Consider the following 22,309-nt stretch of genomic DNA (forward strand, 5'->3'; position numbering starts at 1 on the left):
TATTTTAATTAGAAGGAAAGCATGGAATTTTAAACTATCTCACCTTTTTTTTTTTTTTTTTTTTTTTTTTTATTATTTTCTACACATAAGCACCAGCTATTTGATCTCGATTTTAATTCCTGCTTTCATCTAGACATGCGCTATTCTGAATTGTACGCATTACAACTATTTATTCTAATTTAAAGGTAATTCAGAGTATACACCTTATTTTTTAATTATTTATATAGTAAGAAGTTAACAGATAGCTTCAGATCATTCACTATTTCAGTGAAAAATTTTCAAAATATTTCTGTCGGCTGTACTGGGCCAAAAAATAATTTAGTCTCCCCTATCAAAGATGTAATTAACATATTAATACACCGTGATCTAAAATTTGTATATTTGTTTCCACGGCATTGGAGTAAAAATATTACTTAAAGAGATTAAATTTTACATACTGAAGAATTTGTTTTTAATTATTAATTAACTGTTTTTAGGAAATCTTAAACAATAAAAGTTTAAATAATGCAGATTTTGATCTCTGTGCAGTATTTGCATTGCAGATATTCAAAGACATTCTAAAATTATTAGGCCAAAAAAAAGGTCTTACTGTGGCATAGATTTTGAATGAAACTCAAACCCAAAGTTGCTCTTTTGACTAATTTTAATATTACACAGGTGTGTTTCTCTTCACTTTCATTTGTATTCTAAATTTCATTGAATTTCATTAAGAAACTAGTAATTGAATTAAGTGCATTGCAGCAATTATATTTTCAGTATTAGAGAAACTTCAATTTTTCAAATGAAAATAATGAAATTTTTGATAAAGCTATTGATCAAATCAATATGTTTGTTATAAATAAAAGAGACACAGACATCATAAAATATATTTTAACAGCACACAAAAAATAATAACTCTCATAATCACAATATATACTTAAGAAAATGTTCGGTGTTCAGTTCTGTATATCAAGGATAAAATTTGAAAACTTGCAGTGGCTAAATATAAATAATATATCCATCATACATGCTCACAATGCTAAGTAGAATGAGGTAGATACACAATTTTAGATATATATGCATTTAAAGGTTAGGCAAAAAAAAACAAGCTTATTAAATGCATCACTTAAATATACAGCAGGTAGACATTTTTACACACATACAACATTTATCAGAATAACATGTGTACAAAATTTTATGGCTGGCAGTGTGAGATACTGATATAGTTCATTATCAAGAATAATGTATACATGAAATAAAATGACTGAATTTCACAAAAGAATATTATCACTATTAAGCACACACGAGTGCCATCTTGATACATTACCTACATGACATAATTTATGTGTAGCATTCCCATTCCAGATTAATCAGAAGTTCCACACAAAGTTTTGAAAGTAACAGCATTAGATGCACAAAGATTTCAGAATTAAATAAGCAGAATGAAGAATTTCAGAACTGAGTTCAATGAGGTATATACACAATTTTAAACCTATATGTATATAAAGTTAGGCAAAAAAAACAAGCTTATTAAGTATAACCCTTAAATATACAGCAGCTAGACATTTTTTACACATATACAACATTAATCAGAATGACGTGTACAAAATTTTATGGCTGGCAGCGTGAGATATTGATATAGTTCATTATCAAGAATAATGTATACATGAAATAAAATTACTGAATTTCACAAAACAATATTATCACTATTAAGCACGCATATACATGAGTGCCATCTTGATACATTACCTACATGTAACTACCTGACATAAATCCATGTGTACCATTCCCATTCCAGATTAAACAAAAGAAAGTTACAAACAAAGTTTTCAAAATAACAGCATTTGATGCACAAAGATTTCAGAATTAAATAAGCAGAATGAGGAATTTCAGAACTGAGTTCAGTAAGGTATATACACAATTTTAAACCTATATGCATATAAAGTTATGCAAAAAAACCAAGCTTGTTAAGTATAGCCCTTAAATATACAGCAGCTAGACATAAAATACCCTTTTTGTAACGAGCCACATTACAAATAGTGAGTATAGCAAAATTGTAGCAGAATGCGAGCGCCACCTAGTGATGAATTTCGCGAAAGCCACTGAAAACTGGGAACCGGAATTTCGTTCGGTCTGGCAGGCCTTGAGTATAAGTTGGCCTTGGTACACTTAACACTCTTCAATAACTTTTAATTTCGAAATTTTATCTTCCACAGATAACTCAGTTTCACTTTTATGAAAGTCATTGTAAGCAGTCATAAATAGTCTTCTGTACTGTTTTTGAGAAAGTTTTAATTTCTCCATCACGAAAATATAATTAGTTTAATAATTGTAACTTGCTCAAATCACAGTGTATTTGGCACTTTTTTATGCAAATATTTTGTAATGAACTAACACTTTTTGATTTTTAGATTTTGCTTGGACTATGGCAGCATGTTCTTGTGAAACAGGAACTGAGGTAATATATAGCATTTTATTTTAATTTTTATGAAGATTGAGTAGAAGCAAAAACTGAAGACTTTAAAAATTTGTATACCTGTATCATATATATAGTTCATTCTTTTTCATACCATCATTGTATAAACCAGGGCTGTAGAGTCGGAATCAGAGTCGGGCAGATTTTGGGGTAAAATGAGTCTGAGCTGGAGTCTCTAAAAACAGGTCGACTCCGACTCCCGTTTTTGTTGGACAGTTTGAATTTGAAATGAAATCAAAATGAATTGAAAAAAAAATTAATTACAAGCTGAGTTATTATTTTTATTTTTGGACTGTATACATTAATAAGTAGTTATTTACTATTTTATTGACATATTAATAAATAAATATAAGGGAGGAGGATAGATGTGATATTTGCTATTAGTGATTAAACTGTTTCATTTAGTTACAAATTTCACTGGTAAATTTAGGTAAGCAGCAGTAGCAGCAAGAACTCCCAAAATTGATGCCATTCTTAGGAAGTGATCAGGAAAAGGAGCAATTATTGATCAAGCAATGTGATAAGGAAGGACATATTTGATGATAAAGGGGTGGTTAGAATTAAGAACTTTTTTAGAAGATGTAGATAACCCTAATGTTTCACTAACAGAAAGACTGTGGAATGATCTTACAGAATTGGAAACTCCCATTTCTACACCATATACAGTCAAAAGTCGTTAATCCGGACTCGACGGGACTTTGGCGATTTCGGATTATAGATCATCAGTTTAAATCTGGTTAGATGGCATGCAGAAATTATAAAATTAAAAATATGAAACCGTAATTTATGAAATAAAGAGCAATTAGGATCTAAAGGGTATCAAAATTTACAAAAAAAGCAGCTTAATATTTATTTGTTTACTTTATTAAACATTTCTTTCAACCAAATATGTTAAACCGCAGACATGAAATCCTGGACTTTTATCAGCAATATCAACATCCCAATGTCACTCAACATAATCGACGATTTTTCATCTAGTTATGTGCCTGTGATTGCTCAAGTAGGAGCCAATATTTCAAAACACCTCCCTGACAAGAAAATTCCGATTGGAAGTTGTTCTGGAACCTTGCCCGCATATCCCCTCCTAATATCACTAAACTCAGTTTAAAGGATGATATTGACTTTTAAATTCATCGTCTCACCAAAAAGCTCTAAAATTTTTTGGATAACTCTACTACCAACCATAAAATCTGGTTAATATCACGGCGACCTTTCCCAGTATATCAGAAATGTTGTTAAGGAAAAAATCGCCTTTGTAAGAACTTCAATCGCACCTGGTATCCTTATTTGAAAACCAGAATTAATCAGTTAAATTGAAAAATTAATTCACTTATTAGCGAGCACAGATCCCAACTGTGGCAGCGTAAAGTCGATCAGCTTAATTTAGATGGCGATTCTTTTTGGAACTACGTCAGAAGATTGAAGATGACCAAATGTTACTCTCAGCCAATCAGAAATGAGAATACTACTGCTTGCATTGATGAAGAAAATGGCAGAGCTTTTCACCAACATTTTTGAAAATCAGTTCAAGCCAAACATTTTTTCGGCTGCCAACGCTTCAGATCAAGAAATTATGAACTTCGTGACTGATTGGATTTCCTTTCTCTCTCTGAAGAATATCATACAGTTTACCTCTCCAACCGAAATCAATGATATTAAATATTCTTCACCCAGAAAAGCACCAGGCTTAGATGGTATCACCAATAACATGCTTAAGCAACTTTCGCAGAACTATATTGCTGCACTCAGTAGCATTTTTCAATACTTGCATTTGGAACTGCTATTTTCCCGACACATGAAAACAAGTCTCCATTTTTATTATTCTCAAGCCACTGAAACCCCCTGATTCTCCAAGCAGTTACAGACCCATCAGTCTTTTGTCTACACTAGCAAAATTGCTGGAATGCATTATTTACAATGGAATAAAACCCATTCACAGGAAAGTAGCAACATCCAGTATGGATTTCTAAAAGGACTACCTACAACTAAAAAACTCATCATAACTTGTGAGTGCCTCTGTACATAACAAACTCAATATAGCAATCCTCATGCTTAACATGGCCAAAGCTTTTGACCATGTCAAGCATGAGGGCCTCATCTTTAAGCTGATTAATATAAACCTACCACGTGAAATTATCTTGCTTCTTAAATCCTTCTTGGAAAACAGGACTTTTACTTTCAGGCACTGTAATTCTTCACCTCCTCATGAGAACGTTTGTGCTCAAATTCCATAGGGGTCTATTTTAGTACTCCTTATTATCCTTTATATTATTTACATAAACAACTTTCCAAATCACTCAGGTGATTGTAACATGCTTCTCTCATGTTGCGCGACTGACACGGCTGTTCTCATCAAGTCAAGGCAGCCTAACGAAGCCATCATTCGTATTCAAAACCAGACCACTGCCATAAGAGCCTGGTGTCATACCTGGAAAATCAGTATCAACCTTGTGAAATCTGAAGTAGTTCTCATCAGTAAGTTCAAGAAACGTATCTCCGTTGTTGCTAAGATCACCCTCTTCAATATCAGTGTTCTGTTCGTCTCCACGGCTAAATACCTAGGAGTTATCCTGAATTCTAACTGCACTTGGACAAATCACATTAAAAATATTAAAGGAAAATCTCTGCAAATCATCCTGAAATTAAAATCCCTGCTCTCTAACACATCTGAACGTAGTCTAAACTGAAAACGAATAATTTATATTTCAGTTACCCCATACTTTCCTATGCTTCACCTGCATAGGCCTATGCCACAGACAGGAGCATTCAACAGCTTCAGAGTATTCAGAACAAGCTCCTGCGTTTCATCACAGGAGCTCTTTATTTTTTGTCCGGAACAATTGTCCGCATCAGGATCTGAAATTGGATTTTGTTCGAGATTATCTTAACAAGCTTAATGATATAGGTAAAAATAACATGCTGAACAAATGTTAATTTAGAAGTCAAACAACAAAAATGAGCATTATATTTTCAAATTTTCACAGGACTAGTTTTGATTTTTTTACTGAACCATCATCTTCAGCTGCCAAAGAGCAAATGAACAAGATAAGATATAGCGATAAGATAATATTAAAATGGCTGGATAGGAGTTAAGCTACTGATGTCATCTATTGATGAAACAAAGAAACTAAAACATAACCCTGTTATCCTTAAAGGCTTGAAGATGATGTGGAATTAGGGTCAACTAGAACAGAGATTTTTTTTAATGTGAAACGCCTCTAGAAATTCTGATTCACCAATGAAAGATGTTTTTTGAATAATTTTGGGTGCAGAAAAATGGGTGCCAATCTTTATTTTCAGCCTTTAAAGAAATTATGTCTTAGTATTCTTGTTTTATCAATAGATGTCATCAGTAGCTTAATTCCTGTTCAGCCATTCTTATCTTCTTATTTATCTTATCTCGTTCATTTGCTCTTTGGCAGCTGAAGATGATGGTGATGGTTCGGCAAAACTATCGGAACTAGTCCTGTGAAAATTTGCAAATATAATGCTGATTTGTATTGTTTGACTTCTGAATTGAGCTTGATGATAACTTATTCAAGAAATCATCTGCCTGCCCAACTGCAAATGTTCCTCACAATCTCCAAGCTTTACCAGAGGACTATAACATCAGACCATATGCTGCTTATCAGATTATACAAATGAATTACTTATATATTTTCACATGTTTGCTTTAATTTCCACATCTTCTCATGGAATTACAGTGAGAAATTAATTTTCTCATACCGCGGATTTGCTGACACAACTCACAAGACTTCAACCTTCCTGATTCGCCAGCCAATGATTCCAGCACTGTTCTTGCCCCTCCTGCCCCGTGATTATCTTCTCCTTTCCGACCAACAGATAGAACCACATCTGCCAGCTGCTTCCATTTCTTGCCGACATTTTCTATTTTATGGAGGATAAAGTGTCCTCGCTTGCTACCTTATTTCTGTGATTTTCCCTGGGAAATTCATTTAAGGAACTCTCACTTTCTTCATGCCCTTTGGAGACTCTCTAAGGAGCTGGAAAGAGCTACTTTAAAATAGCTGCATGCCAACATGAGAAGTTCCAAGCTCCACACTGGCCCACCAGTGGCCGAGCTGGAAAGTCACTGAACATGTGGTGATGGCGATAAGGAGCGCACCTTGCACCCTCCGATAAGTGTGGCAACCCTAGAGGAGAAATTTCTTACGAGTAGCGAGCAGAGCGAAACAGGCAGGCTGTCGGGCAGTGTGCGCGAAGTTCCGAAATAAAGCATAATTTTTATTGTGCACTATGTCTTGTTAATATTTATATTAATGCAGTAAGAACATAATCTGTGATATGGAATTCGAGGATTGGTGGTAAAAACATATAGGAAGTCACTATAAACACTGGCAGTTCGGTCTGAGGTTCGAATCCTGGGAACCGGCTGGCTGCATAGGCGTTTTCATGGTTGTCTCCATGTGTAACTTTGATATGACCCAGTTTCCCTTAAAAAGTCCTCCATAAAGGCATCCCTTCCCTAAGGCAGATAGCCCTTAAGGCTTTGCCATAATTACATAAACCAAACCAAGTTCCACAGCAACTCGTATGCAGCTTTCCAGTTATGCATCATTTAGCCTCAGTTAGCAATCGTTTTATTTATTATCTTTGCATGCTTCCAAAAAGAATTATGATTTGCATTACCTGAATGACTAATTATGGAAATTTTTTGTAAATCATGCAATTTATTTCTGTAATCATTGTTTTGTAAATCTGTCAATTCTATTTGCAAATCATCCAGAACTGTTTTGAGATCTTTGTTAAATGCCGAAGAAGAAATATTAAAACTAAGGATTCCCCCCCCCCATCTAAATATTTAAAATTTTGATTCAAATTCAGTTATTAATTTTTTTGTTTGCTGGGCATATTTTCATGTTTCTGAAAGATTTTCTTTTCTCAAATATTGAAAATATGACATAATGCTTGATGATAGATGTTTGTTCCAAATATTAAGTTTACTTTCAAAAGCTTTAATTTTGTCAAATACATTATGTATAAACTGGCTTTTTCTTTGCAGTTCCATATTTAATTTATTCAGAGGCTGAGTTATATCAACACAGAAGGCAAAATCACATATTCATTTGTCGTTGAATTAGGGAAATAGATATACATTTATTTCCGCAAGTAATTGAATTTCATTTTTGAAGTTATGTACTCTTTTTAGCACAAAACAGCTACTCAACCAGTGTACTTCTGTGTTATAAATCACATCATTATATTCATTTTTCAGATCATTTTTAAATTCTTTAAATTTGCCGTAATTTAATGCTTGAGGTTTGAAAAAATTAATGTTTTATCACAGGATGGTAAATTTTTGTGCAGAGATTCTCTAGTAGAATTATGTAATGAATAACGAATATTTCTCTCCCTGTCATGAAATAACATGCCTGTAACTCCTACATTCATGCTTGTCATTGCTCATACTCCATCAGTTGGTATGCTAACAATCTTTTCGAGTGGAATTGATAAGTTGTCCAACAGCAATTTTAGTTCTCTGTATAGGTCTTTACCTGTTGTAGTTCCTGTCATTGGCATCAATGAGCCCATTTCTTCAGTTTTATTAAAATTGAAATTAAGTCCTCCTATATATTTGATATTTGTAAGAGCTGTTTTCACAGCTCGTATTAAATATCACAGCTCATGGTTGTCTGAAATTTGACTAACAGTGTAAATAGCCTTCGCTGCCAAATCTGATGAAAAATATTGAGCTTTATACATCTTTTGTTGTTAAGCTTTTCTCCTAATTCATTCAGTTTATCTTTCTACACATGGCTTAGGACGTTTTTATAATTTGTATCATGTTTTTTCCTCAAAATGCTGTTTGATATATTCTTTTAAAATGGATATTGAATCTAAGCATAAAAGACAAACGGCTTTGTCTTTTACAAAAGTGAAGGGAAAAACCCACAGAATTTCCATTTTTCATTTAAACTTCTATTTTTATATTTTCATTTTTTTCCAACTTTTCATTTTTTTCTTTGTTTTGAGGATATTTTCTCAAACTGTAAAAAGAGGGTAAGTGTTTATAAAGAAACATTAGAAAAGTAAATTTTGGTCAATGCAATTAGTTTTTAAATTTAAATATACTACCTATCCTTTTATTATAATAAAGCACTAAAAAGTCACAAAAATAGTCAACACAAAATGCTCACAAAAATTGTCTATGATTTATGAAAAATTTTTAATTAAACTTAAGAACTATCGCCAAACAAGCAATTCATTTGATTGTGAACGACTGTCAGTATAGAGTTCATGTATCCTTGTGCCCAACTCATTGCCTGTTGAGGTAAAATAAGCGAACGAAAACGACTTAGTCTGACTGTGGTATGCATCAATAGAAAAGAAAACAGTGCTATATACTATTCTTATAATATGATAAAGCATTTTCTTTTTGCCAGCATCTGGTGATAGTCCATGTTTAAAATGCAATCATTGCCGACTTTAATGGTGGTTGTTTCAAATGCAGTTCTTGCAGGATGGCGAGCTCCCTGAGGACAATTAGCTTCCATGTTAAAGTCTAAAATCTCTTTGGATTCACCACAGGAGATGTGGAAACTATGGTTGATTGAGTCCTATGTGGCGACAGGCTGTGAGAAATCCCAAAGTTACAAAATATGACTGTACTATTAAATCAGGGTTAAAGAGAAGGGCTAGGTTATTCCTTTGTGTGACTCCTTGCCAACGCGACGCTATCCTTATAGTTGGAGTTAACAGGAAGTAGTCTGACGTCGCTATGTTGCGTTTGCTCTGACTTCGCCTGTTTAAAACTGTAGTTCCATTCTGCTGCAAAGCGATATTCTAGCAATGTGGACATCCGAAATTAATTTTAATCACATATATTGTTTTCTAGTAAAGCAGTGTTAAAATCAAACTGGCAGCCCACGGGTCACATGCGACCCTTGAAGTAATTTTATGCTGCCTGTGAATACATTTGATGTAAATTAATTAGCATTATTATGACAAGAATTTGAAGAAAAAGTTTAAGATTTTAATGGTTTAGAGTACAATTTAACGTTATTTTCATTGCCAAAAACGAACGTAACACTTTGGAAAATTTAGAATTGAAGTTATTTTACACTGTGGTACAAATCTTGTTCAGGTTTTAAGATACAAATTTGATTAACCCTTACTAGCCGTTGTCAAAAGATGAATATCCTTAGTTACCAATTTTTGCAACAAGAATGTTCGCTTTGTTTTTGAGTACAGTTTGAGTTTTGAGTACATAAGAGGAGGGGTTGGGTGGGTGTTTTTTTTTTTTTTTTTTTAATTAATAAAGTTTACAGAAAGAACCAGATTGCCACTGCGTATCTATAATTTGTGATTATACAGGGTGTTTATAAAGTCCTGAACCCATTTTGATGTTTAAAAACTCATAAAATAATGAAGTTATAAACAAACTTATGGCATTTATTGATGGAATAACTTATATATTTTCCTTTTCAGGTTTGAATATCTTTACTTTTGTAAATATCATCTGCATGTGTGGTTAATTTCAGATAATTTCATTTTCCAGTCCAAATATCTGTTCTTTTCTATCATCTGCTTATGAATTGCATTTTTCTCTCTTTTGTTTTTGGCAACTATTGCAATGTTACGGACTTTTTCCTTTCGGGATTTGTAAAGGACAATGTTTACAGGAGGAGTGTGTCGAACATTGATGACCTAAAAGCCAGAATTAAACTGCAATAGCCTCTGTGGATGCCGACATGCTTGCCGGTACCTGGTGTGAAAATGAATATAGACTTGATATTATCCGTGCGACGAAGGGGGCACACGTGGAAGTTCATTGACAAGGGTTATGAAACTTTTTGAGTCTATCTATCCATTTATGTTATTAATTTTAATATACCTTTATTATTTTATGAGTTATTAAACATCAAAATGGGTCCAAGACTTTATAAACACCCTGTACTTTCTAATAATTTTCCTCCAAGTTTGCAAACTTCATGAAAATCGAAACATAAGGTGTTGTAGCTGCAAGATGAAGTTAAAAACAAAGACGTTTACAATAATTTACATACAAATATTACTTATTTATTAATTTTTTTGTTTTGTTTTGCGTCATAGAACGTTCTTAGGAATAATAAATCAGATACGAATGGTTTTAAAATAGAACTCGTATATTGACGATGTAAATATTGCTAAACAGCCCACCAGCAGCGAGCGGTAAAGTCCCTGAACACTCTTAGTTCAGTCCGAGGTTCTAATTCTGTGAACGGGCTGGCTGCATAGGCGTCTTCATGGTTGCTCAATGCCCTAACTGTAAAAATAAACAAGAATGCATTGGTAGTTTGTAAAAAACAAAGCTAGCTCAGCATTTTAGATAATTCACAATCGTATGAAACGTCAAAATAATATCACATAAAAAGACATTCCTCCTTTGCCTCTCTTTTAAAAAATTAAGTAATTCTCTTTTGATATTGTGAGCAAAGTTATTTTGTCAAACTTAAGACAACGATCTTGTATTTATTTAAATGTAATATAGGTGTATTGATGTGAGTAGAAGTTAGAAAATTATTTAAAAGTATCTGTTGTTATATCAAGTTAGAGGAAAAACACGCCAATGTAAAATTTACAATTAAGTCAAAGAAAGAAATCTGTGTTGGATAAAACTACCGATTTCAAGGGCAGTCAAACATAAGTTCCTCTTCTTTAGCTGCAGGGGGAAAAAATTGTCATGTGTATTCAAAACTACGCCAAAGTATTTTTCTCCCTAACTTTAAAAAGCTGTTATTATTGTTATTTTAGGAAGAGTAATAGAATTCTTCCACTTAGTATGCAGATAAAGAAAAGATAATTGATGTCATAGTTTTTCTTCATGATTTAATAATAAATGAATGGGGGAACCTGCAACTTTTAAGAAAACGTAGCGTATTTTATCTATTATTTTAAAATTAATAAGTAAGTATTACAGTACAAAGTCCAAAATCCAGACGCCCATTATCCGGAATAATCTAAAATCCGGACCTCAAAACCACCAACTTTTTTCTTTTAGGCTTTACACATGCGCATTTGATTCCCTCCTCCGCGCATAATAAAGCATCTGGAGAGTCCTGATTCTTAATTTCATTTCGACATTAAGTAAAATACCTTGTCGTTGAAGAAACAATCATTTTAGCATAAATTTGTACTATCAGTAATTTGGCTCCGTTTGCTGCATATCTGCCCAACGCGCATCTCAAACTGAAACATTCCACATAGATACATTGTTGATCTGACGCCAACCTGGCAAATCATTATTTTATTTTATTTTGTTTTCATCACTGCATGTTTATCAACACAACAACTTGGATAAAGGCTCATGCAGTGATGTTTAAACATTTCTTGTATTAATAATTGAATAACAGAGTATGGCAACTTTGATGCTTGGCGATGATTACAGATTTAAGTTAAATGCCCTAAAAAAATGTTGACGAGGAAAAATTTACTAAACATTTTTTTCCATATGCTAAAAATAGATTTTGTTGATGATACTCATAGATAAGATTACATTTAGGGCTATTTGAATTAAGAATAACTGATTTGTTATTCACATAAACCCAGAACCAGCGCCAGGGCTCATACACTGTAAAAAAAAATCTGTAAGGTTACTAAGAAAACTCTTGGAAACTGGGATGCCATGGGTAACAGTAACAGGTGTATTCTTTGTAACTTTACATGAATTTTGCCTGTAATGGTTACAGATCTTTTTCTTGTAATATCACAGCATATAGTTACGTAAGTAGAACATATTTTTATGTAAAATCCCAAACGATATATCTGTAATGGTTACAGATTATTTGCATGTAATATTACAGCAAATAATTATGTAAAAAGAACATGTTTTTCTCATGTAAAATCTCATACGATATATCTGTAATGGGTACAGATTATTTGCGTGTATTATTACAGAAAAAAAATTACATAAAAAGAACATGTTTTTCTCATGTAAAATCTCAAACAATATATCTGTAGTGGTTACAGATTATTTGATTGTATTGTTACGAATTTGGTATTTAAAAAGCTAATGTTAGTTCAATTATAAATTAAATGGTTTTATTTCTCGAGCAGTGCAGCGCGTGACGAATATTAAAAGAAAGCTAAGCCGGAAAATTGAACATACAAGAGCGCGTGCATTAAATAAATAAATATCTCTTTTTGATTTCGAGAAAGTACTGGAAAATTCTAGCGCGTGATTTTAAAATCTTATAAAAGGAGGAAAACATCTCAGTTTGTAGTAGTTGCTTAGTTTGTTGTTGTTTAGAAAACTACTGTTGTTGATTGTAGCGAATTCGCGGATTAGCGTTCTTTAGCTGTTTTGAATTACGTTCTATTGGACATTTGAGTAGTTAAAAGATAAGTACTGTGAGATATTATAATACTGCATGATAATTTGAGAAAATTTAAGCATTTTTGTTGTGATAATAATAAATTTTTGTTCATTTTTCATCGGACTTGTGCATTCATTTCATAACGAACCCGTACGCACGCAACAATTTTTGGTGTCAGGAGTGGGGTTTGAATGCCAATAACAAGAGCGATGGAAGAACAATTGAGACAGCTCATTAGTGCTTTTGCTGCATTCCAAGAAAAGATGGAAGCTGGCCAAGCATCATTTAAAGAAGAAATGAAATTGGGCCAGGAATCCGTTAAGGACGAAATGAAAGCCGTTCAAGCTGGTCAAGAAGAAATGAAAAGAGAAATTACTTGCATAATAGAAAATAAATTTGAAGCTATGGAAGGCAGAATTGACGCAGTTGAAAATAAAGTTGGACATATTGAAGAAAGAGTTTCTTCGGTGAAAGAAGAAATAGAAGAAAGAGTTTCTTCTGTAAAAGAACAAATTGATGAGAGAGTTTCTGCAGTTGCCAAAGAAATGGATACTTTAAAGAAATTCGTAGCATCGGCAGGGAGCAGGAGTGATGATTTTAAATTCTTACCAATGCCTGCTCGTCCATCTCTGAAGCTATCCACATATGATGGGAAGACCTCCTGGCAGGTGTATAAGACACAATTTTCTATCGTGGCGGATGCGAATGGATGGGATTCCCAAGCTAAGGCCTGTCATCTCGCCGCTTCTCTAAGAGCCGACGCAGCGGATATCCTTCAGACTCTTCCCGAAAACAAAAGGTTAGATTTCGAAGCTCTGTCCGGCGCCTTGGAGTTGCGCTTTGGGGAGAAGTGTTTAAAAGACTACAGCAGGCTCCAATTAAAATCTCGTCAACAGAAGCCTACCGAAACACTTCAGGAGCTCGCCGCGGATGTTGAAAGGCTGTCCCATCTCGCCTTTTCGGAATGCCCGACAGAAACAAGGGAAATCCTGTCCTTGCAATACTTTATCGACGGCATCCGAGATACTGAAATACAGAAAGCTCTACGAATGGCGGATGTAAAAGATTTAAAAAGTGCTCTAGTGTACGCCATGAAATTTGAGGCAGCCCAGCAAGCCACTCGTCGAGACCGCTACCCAGTTAGAGCTGTGCGAGTCCATGAGCCAGTGGATCAACTGATGGCTCGTTTAGATGATTTAGCCAGACAAGTCGAAGATTTGATACGGAGTAGCAGTGAGAACAAAGTGGCTGTAAGATGTTGGAGATGTGGTTCTGAAGGTCACCTACGACGGCATTGCAGAACACCCCAGGGCACGGATAATGAAACGGATGAGTTGACAAGACCAGTGAATGCTTTAAGACGGAATAGTGGTGAAACAAAACCGACCCTAAAGTGCTGGAATTGCGGTGTTGAAGGCCACCTACGAAGGAACTGCAGAACTCCCCAGAGCACGGAAAATAAGGCATACGATTTAAACAGACAATTAAATGCCACGGGAAGGAAAAGGACTGACAAGAAACCAAAGTGCTGGAACTGTGGAGCTGAAGGCCACGTACGAAAGAATTGCAGAACACCCCAGGGTACGAAAATTGAGACAATTTCTGAGCAACGACGCAGGAAAGAAATTAATGACCATATCAAGGAACGGAGGTTGCCAGATAATGAAAAACCCTGTTTTAAAGCGCTTAAGATCTCTATAGTGAGTGGCAACAATAACGGACTGTCCATCAATGGGAATATCGATGGAGTTCATTGCAATATGATCATTGACACAGGAGCTAATGTTACCATCATTAGGAAAGATTTAGCTGAACAGTTTAAAGATAAACTTATTTGGACGCCATCCTGTGTTACCCTTCAGACTGCGTCTGGTGACAAGATCGACATAACTGGGAAGTTAAACGTTAACATCACGTTTGGAAGTGCCGCCTACCATCACACGGCATATGTGGCGGATATTACAGATCCATGCATACTCGGATTGGACTTTTTAAGGAAATACAATTTTTCCTTAGATTTCAAAAACAATAAGCTGCTTTCAGCATCTGATGGCATGACTATCCATCCTCAAAAGGGATCCTCGCCTGGAAATGTCGACGCCTTGTCCGAAAGATCGAGCTTGGGAAGCTGCCGAAATCATACCAGGGTCGAAAAGAAACTCAAGACTACCAGCTATTCTCCATCCCAGAAGCTCTTCGGTCGAGACCTTCGTCTGCCTTGTGACCGCCTGTTTAGTCGCCCTACGGATGCGCCTTCATCGCCTGAGGAACACATCCAAGATGCCCAGGCCCGGTTTGAGGGGATGCACCGTTCTGCACGAAAGCGAGTCAACTTGGCGACAGAGAAAATGAAGACCAGATGCAACACAAGAGCTACTAGACATAGATCCAACAAAGGAGACAAGGTATGGTTGTGGAACCCGATTCAACGAAAAGGACTGAGTCCTAAATTACAGTCACCTTCGGATGGTCCATATACAGTACTGAACACGAATGACGCCGTGGTTCGGATCCGTGAGTCTTCGAACTCTTACGACAGGTTAGCTCATTACTATGGCCATAGTACGTAATGTAAATAATTGTAAATAGTATCAGACCATGGTCCTTTTTGTTTTTAAATGTGTATTTGATTTGATTTGTATTTAGTATTTGATTTGCATTTAGTATTTTATTTGTATTTAGTATTTGTTTTGTATTTAGTATTTGATAGCATTTGATTTGTTTAAGTTAGTTATTGCATTTATTGTTTATGTTGTTTGATATTGTAATGTAATGTTTATGCCTCAGTTGCAATTATGCCACAGTTGTAAGTTTAGCTTCCTGTCCAGGGATTGTACTGCCCGGGACGTGCAGTCCTTGGGAAGGGGGCAGTGTTACGAATTTGGTATTTAAAAAGCTAATGTTAGTTCAATTATAAATTAAATGGTTTTATTTCTCGAGCAGTGCAGCGCGTGACGAATATTAAAAGAAAGCTAAGCCGGAAAATTGAACATACAAGAGCGCGTGCATTAAATAAATAAATATCTCTTTTTGATTTCGAGAAAGTACTGGAAAATTCTAGCGCATGATTTTAAAATCTTATAAAAGGAGGAAAACATCTCAGTTTTAGTAGTTGCTTAGTTTGTTGTTGTTTAGAAAACTACTGTTGTTGATTGTAGCGAATTCGCGGATTAGCGTTCTTTAGCTGTTTTGAATTACGTTCTATTGGACATTTGAGTAGTTAAAAGATAAGTACTGTGAGATATTATAATACTGCATGATAATTTGAGAAAATTTAAGCATTTTTGTTGTGATAATAATAAATTTTTGTTCATTTTTCATCGGACTTGTGCATTCATTTCATAACGAACCCGTACGCACGCAACAGTATTATTACAGTAAATAATTATGTAAAAAGAACGTGTTTTTCTCATGTAAAATCTCAACAGTATATCTGTAACCATTACATGTTATTTGCTTGTATTAATTATAGCAAGTTATTATGTGAGTAGAAGATACTTTTCTTTCGTAAAATTCTAATGGTTGTATCTGTTTCTGTATCTGTTATATCTATAGGTTTCAGATTATTTCCTTTTAATATCCCATTAAGTAATTATGTGTGTAGAATATATTTTTCATAGATGAAACACTAAAGGATATATGTCTATAAAAGTAATAGATTTTTTGTCTAAAATGATGCTTATTATTATAAAACATATTGAAATCAATATGTTTTGAGTAAAACAATGATATCTGTATGTGTATATATATATATATATATACATACATACAGATACCATTATACAGATATATGCAAGTGAAGCATAATAGTTTGGCTTTTTAAGTTAGCCAATTTGACCTCAGAATAGCAATAATTTTAAAAATGTGCTTTCAACAGCATTTAGTGTTCTTTTTCAAAAAGTAACATTATTCGGTTGCAGAGTATTTTTGCTGTATGAAGAGAAACTTATGTCTGATATTATTGAAAGGCCTTTCATATTATCATTTCGATTAATTTAAAAGTTCAAATTGATACGCTACTCCTTACATTAAATCTCATGTATATCCTTTACATAAAATAATGGAAGGCATCTGGAATTTATATTTGCCCTGTAAAATAGCTGAAAAAAAAAGTATGTTTTATTTGCATGATTTAGTGTCAATTAATAAGATATGTTCTAGAACTTTCTTTTTAGTAATTTTAGCTAAAATAGACACATGTTGCCTTAGATTTGACTTATATGAGTAAACGTGTTGCATGTTCATATGATCATATTATTACAGTAAAAGACATTTTGTGAAATATTTCTATGAAGAACTCAGAACAGCTGTTCTTCATGTTTCAAAAATATTATATTCTCTCCTTCTAAAAAATGACATTTTCAGTAAATTAAAGAATTCAGCATAGCAATGAACTTCATTTTGTTACTACAAGGATTTCAGAATTGTGTTCATACACTTGAATTACAACGTCCAACTAATCTTTTTATTCTTATCTGCACTCAGTGTTTGTCAGCAGTCTACTATTGTTTGAAATAATAGATGGTAACTGCATAACGTTTTTACTTTACTTTCAAATAATTTCCTTTGAATTAACAGATAGAAGTCTTTCATTAAAATCCCAATATCATGCTTTTTGAATAAGCATAAAACTTTACCAACTGACCTTAATTTTTAAAGCCTTGCTTCCATTAAAATTCTTGATGCTTAATACAATTATGCCTGTAACAAATTTGTTTCAAAAATTAATATTTCAGTTTAGCTTAAAATTTAATGCATTTTAATTTTACCTATAATTTTTTACAAACATGATATGTAATAAACCTAAGCTTAATATTTACCTTTTAGAAAGTGATACTAAAAAGTATTCCTAGTTATTATAAATTTTGAGATTTGCATACAAAATTGTGAAATATACATGTGACAACAGAAAACAAACTTTATGCTCTCTCTCTCTATATATATATATTACAGCATGTTAATTAATAAGTTTATTGAATTTATAATTTTATTGTGAAACATTATGAAGCAAATAATATCTAATTAAAATACAGAAGTAAAAATAATTTATTACTTAATTCATAAACTTTACATAAAACCTGAAAAAAGAATTAATTAAAAAATAACACAATATAACATTTCATAAAAATTCGTTTCGACTGCTTGGAAAAAATGAATGGTTTTCCCCCTCTTTGTAAACCATGTCTCCTAAATAAAGAAAAAAACAGTTCTTTTAAAATCATAATCATGCTCTTAAAAAGCTTATAAAAATTATTTTAATAGATGTTTTAAACATATGCTTATATAACACTTTTAATCATATTTCTTTATAATATCTTAAGTAATTAGGAACAGCTTAAATACTTTAAAAAATTGAATTACAGTGAACCGTCTCATTACGACAAGCTACCTCAGTCAATTACTTTTTAAATTTAACCAGCATTCCTCATAAAATAACTAATTAGTAAACATAACTTCTCTAAGATGCCCACTATCATTGAAGATCAAAATCTTCAGGAATCACGCATAGCTAGCTTAGAGAAGGTTCATTGTACAAAAACAGCCAATATGCAAATCTTGTCATAAAGGAAGCCACCATAGTTATTAAATATAATATACAGTATACTTATATTCAGAATTCAGAACTTGAATAAATTTCTCAAACTGTTTAAGCATTTGAAAAATATTATATTTATTACCTTAAATTTCTAAAACAATATTTCATATTGGTCCAAATGAATCACTGGGACTCGGACAACATTTTCCCCCTAGCTTTCTTTTAGCAACAGGATTCTGAAATTGTTTTAATGATTTAGGTAATGTTTGTCTTCCTTAAGGTGCTCACAAAACAAGTTACCCTAAATTTTTCGTCCACATAGTGGTCGTTTTCATCTTACTAACTGATTTGCTAGTGGGTTTTGGGTGCATGGCCTATTATTGATGAAACAATAATAGTGAACAGCTTCAAGAAAATGGGGATATCTAATGCTCTTGATGCCATATTCCCACTTATTTTTACTAATTTTATCTTCCGAAAATTAAGAGGAAAAAATTAAACGAATAATTTAATTTCCAAAGGACACAGTCACAGTAGGAATATAACAAATGAAAAGTAATTATGGATAAACTACTACTATCACAATATTATTTCTTTAAAAGAAACCTCTATTTCAATAACAATACACATAATTGCAACATCTAATAAGTTATCTTATTTCTTTATAATTTGAATTTCTCTCATTCTCATTGTTGTTCTTGCAACTCCTTAGGCCTCAAACCATACATAAATAATTAGAGGAGGTGAATATTCAGCTGATATGGCAAAATTGCACAGTGAATGGCAGTTGGTATTTGCTTTCACTATCATAGATCATTTTTTGTATTAGGCTGACATAATATTCAACAGTTAAAAGAGAAAGGTTCAACGGGGCCTTTAGTGTACAAAAGTTTGCCTTTGTTAGTATGATGAAAACAATCATTATGTCAATAAATCCCTTTTAAAATCTTGGGATATTCATTTTCTAAATGCATTAAAAGGGGGAAAATTATGCATTTTTTTTTTTTTTTTTTTTTAATTTTCAGAATATGGTTCTAAAGCTGGATGGGGTGGAATATGCACCACAATACGGTAATTCTGAAGATCATTGCTTGTGGTAGTACAAACTGAGTGGTGATAACTTGCATGCTGTAGAAGACGACACAAATTGCAGTTCCAGATGCATTAAATGCTTTGAGGGCTAGGGAATAGCAGTGGGAAATAATAAGAATGAAATTCAAGGCATAGGGAAGTAGGAATGAAAATTATTATTATCAGATACTGAAATGTTAATGTTACTAAGCATTCTTATTGGAATGTAGGTTTCTTTTATATAATAATACTATGATAGTTGCCAGTAGTTCATTCATGAATATTTTTGATTGGCTATGGTCTTACTGTAATCACATCCTTCAAAATTAAATTGATTGCTTAATTTCCCCCTTGATTTTCATACTATAATATTAGTCAAAAAGAGGAAAAAAAGTCTGCAAGTAAACATAACTCCTCTTTCTCTATATATAGAGAGGCATGTATCTTCGTGTGCAACCTAGCAAAACAAATGTGACTTTTTCTTCTTTAAAAAAATTGTGTTAATAAATAGGATGAGAATTAAGTTCATTTTAAAGACTTATGACATATGAAATATACATGATCAAAATAAATTAGAAAATTAAATTCAAATAAATTTTAAGCTAAATTACATGTTTAAGTTGCAATACTTCAGTTGTATTGGTCCAAATTAATTGTAATAATTAATACTAACAAAAACCAAACATCGTATTCCCATTCTGCACAGTATAAAAATTCTTCTGCAAAAATTACCAACACTTTGGTTTATTTGATAACTTTCAAATTCATTCCTTTGTTTGCATTTAGAATTTATAACTTTAATTTTACACAGAAATTTGCTTTTGATTTTAAAAAATTTCACTGGCATAATTTCATTCACTTCAGCATATATTAATAGATGCAGAAGGTTTTTGTACCTTACATAATTTTAAATCTTATGTAACCTAACGTAATTAATAACAAAACCAAAACATAAATCAGAAACTGCATAAAATTTAATAAATAATTTCTACTAGTGTCACACGAAATGCTATGAAATTAATCAATAAAATGAGATAAAATATATAGAATTAATATTCCACATGTGTGAAGTTGGAAGTTTTACGTTAAATACCTTTTTTTTAATTAAATATTTTTAAAAATGACCCCTTAGAGCATGGGACCTTTCGTAATTAGAACTTGCAAATCCACTTCGCTAGTCTTTCATAACATTGCTTTTCTTTTAATAACAAGGGCCCACCAGCGGCCGAGCTGAACACTGGTAGTTCGGTCCGAGGTTCGAATCCCGCGAACAGGCTGGCTGCATGGGTGTTTTCGTGGTTTCCCCCATGTGTAACGTGTATACGAGCCAGTTTCCCTTAGAAAGTCCTCCACGAAAGGCATCCCTCCCCTTAGGCAGATAGCCCTAGTGTGCTTTGCCATAATTAAATACACACCACACTTTTAATAACAAGAAATATTGCATTTAGTTATTTAATTTAAGATTTCCAAAAATAATGCTACTGAAAGGCATGAATACTTACTTAAATTTGAAATTAATTTATTTGACTTAAAATAATATTTAAAAAAATAAATCTTCATATATACGTCTAAAAATCAGACCTTATTAATTTTCTTTTATTTGAACGATATCTGAATTCTGCATTAGTTTGGACTAGTAAATCATTGGACAATTAAATGCCAAGCTATAAGAGAACTAATGTAGTTTACAAATGCACTGAATTTTATTTCCTGCATTAACTTTCAAAGAAAGTAAAATTTTCTGCATATTTGCATCATTTGGATTGATAGAATGTGGCAAAGCATGCGAAAGCTATCAGCCTAAAGGGAAGTATATATATTCATGGACGGCTTTGTAAGAAAAAGTAGCTTGCATTTCCATTTATTCATGTGTGTGTATACTATATATATATTTACAATTGTTAAGTCTAAAATCAATGCTTCATTAAAAATTTATTATTATTTTATTTTTAATACTAACATACAGATACAGAATTGTTTTAAATTCCAATAAACAATCATAATTTATTTTTAAGAAAACTTATTTTATGATTTATATATTATATTACATGAATAAGAGAAACATTTGTTAAGAAATGTATTAAACTTGTATTAGCAGATTCATGCTATCCTAGTAACAAGACTATCGTACTTCAAAACTGTATTAAAATTGGGCAAAATAAAATCAACATAAATTCTACATTAAATGTTTAAAAACTTATAAGTATGCAGTGGTAGTTATATATACAATATAATAAATTTTGTAATTTATAAAAACCCATCTGGGAAGTACACAAAAACGAAGCTATAACGAAGGTTAAGAAACTGAAACGAAAGCAGCTTAAGGGGCCCCATATTTCCCCTAGCTATAACTGCATAAACCTCTGCCCCTTTTGGAATGATTTAAACCAGAAACAATCAAGGAGGTTAGAATAGAAGGAGGGAAGGTTCAACTCAAACAGTGAGGCTTCGCGGCCATGTTCCTGTTATCGCTGTGACTTGTGCAAGGAAGTCTTGTAATTGCAATACTTTTTTTTCTTTTCTTTTTGAAGCATGTCAGCTTGTGTTGTATGTGGATGCACAAACAGATTTTTGAAAAAGATTCCTGGGATTACTTTTCACGCGTAAGTATTGATTTTCTTTTTTTATGTAATTTGATAACTATGGAAAAAAATATCACAATGTCATGTTGTTTTCTTTCCAGATGTAAAAAAAGGGACTTAATAATAATCAAAATATGTTAAATACATTTTAATGTTTCTCTTTATAGCTGGTATCTTTGTTTCTTAACATACAATGATGTATGCTAGGATTTAAACTGTATAATTTGGACGTTTTATGTAATTCGTTTGATAATTTTCATGAAAAGTAAAACACCAATTGTTACTATTTTTATGGTTTTTAAAGGTGTTAAATAAAGTAATGCTTTTCTTTATGTATTAATTATTATTC

General features: G+C 32.8%; 1 protein-coding gene across 2 annotated transcripts in view; it reads left to right on the plus strand.

The window, feature by feature from the left end:
* LOC146993264 (DNA repair protein XRCC2-like) overlaps positions 1-22,309 on the plus strand; it is a 37,748-nt gene that overhangs the window by 9,975 nt on the left and 5,464 nt on the right. Inside the window, exons 2-3 of one of the 2 annotated variants that reach the window (XM_085807561.1) lie at positions 2,391-2,437; positions 21,910-21,981. In XM_085807561.1, coding sequence (XP_085663687.1) covers positions 2,405-2,437; positions 21,910-21,981 — 105 coding nt within the window. In that variant the 5' untranslated portion in view covers positions 2,391-2,404. The remainder of the gene's footprint in view (positions 1-2,390; positions 2,438-21,909; positions 21,982-22,309) is intronic. The other variant, XM_085807562.1, reaches the window with a different exon arrangement.

This window comes from Stegodyphus dumicola, chromosome X1 (assembly GCF_044657685.1).
Source record: "Stegodyphus dumicola isolate Sdum_Otavi_A_Nest chromosome X1, ASM4465768v1".
NCBI classification, from domain to species: Eukaryota; Metazoa; Arthropoda; class Arachnida; order Araneae; family Eresidae; genus Stegodyphus; species Stegodyphus dumicola.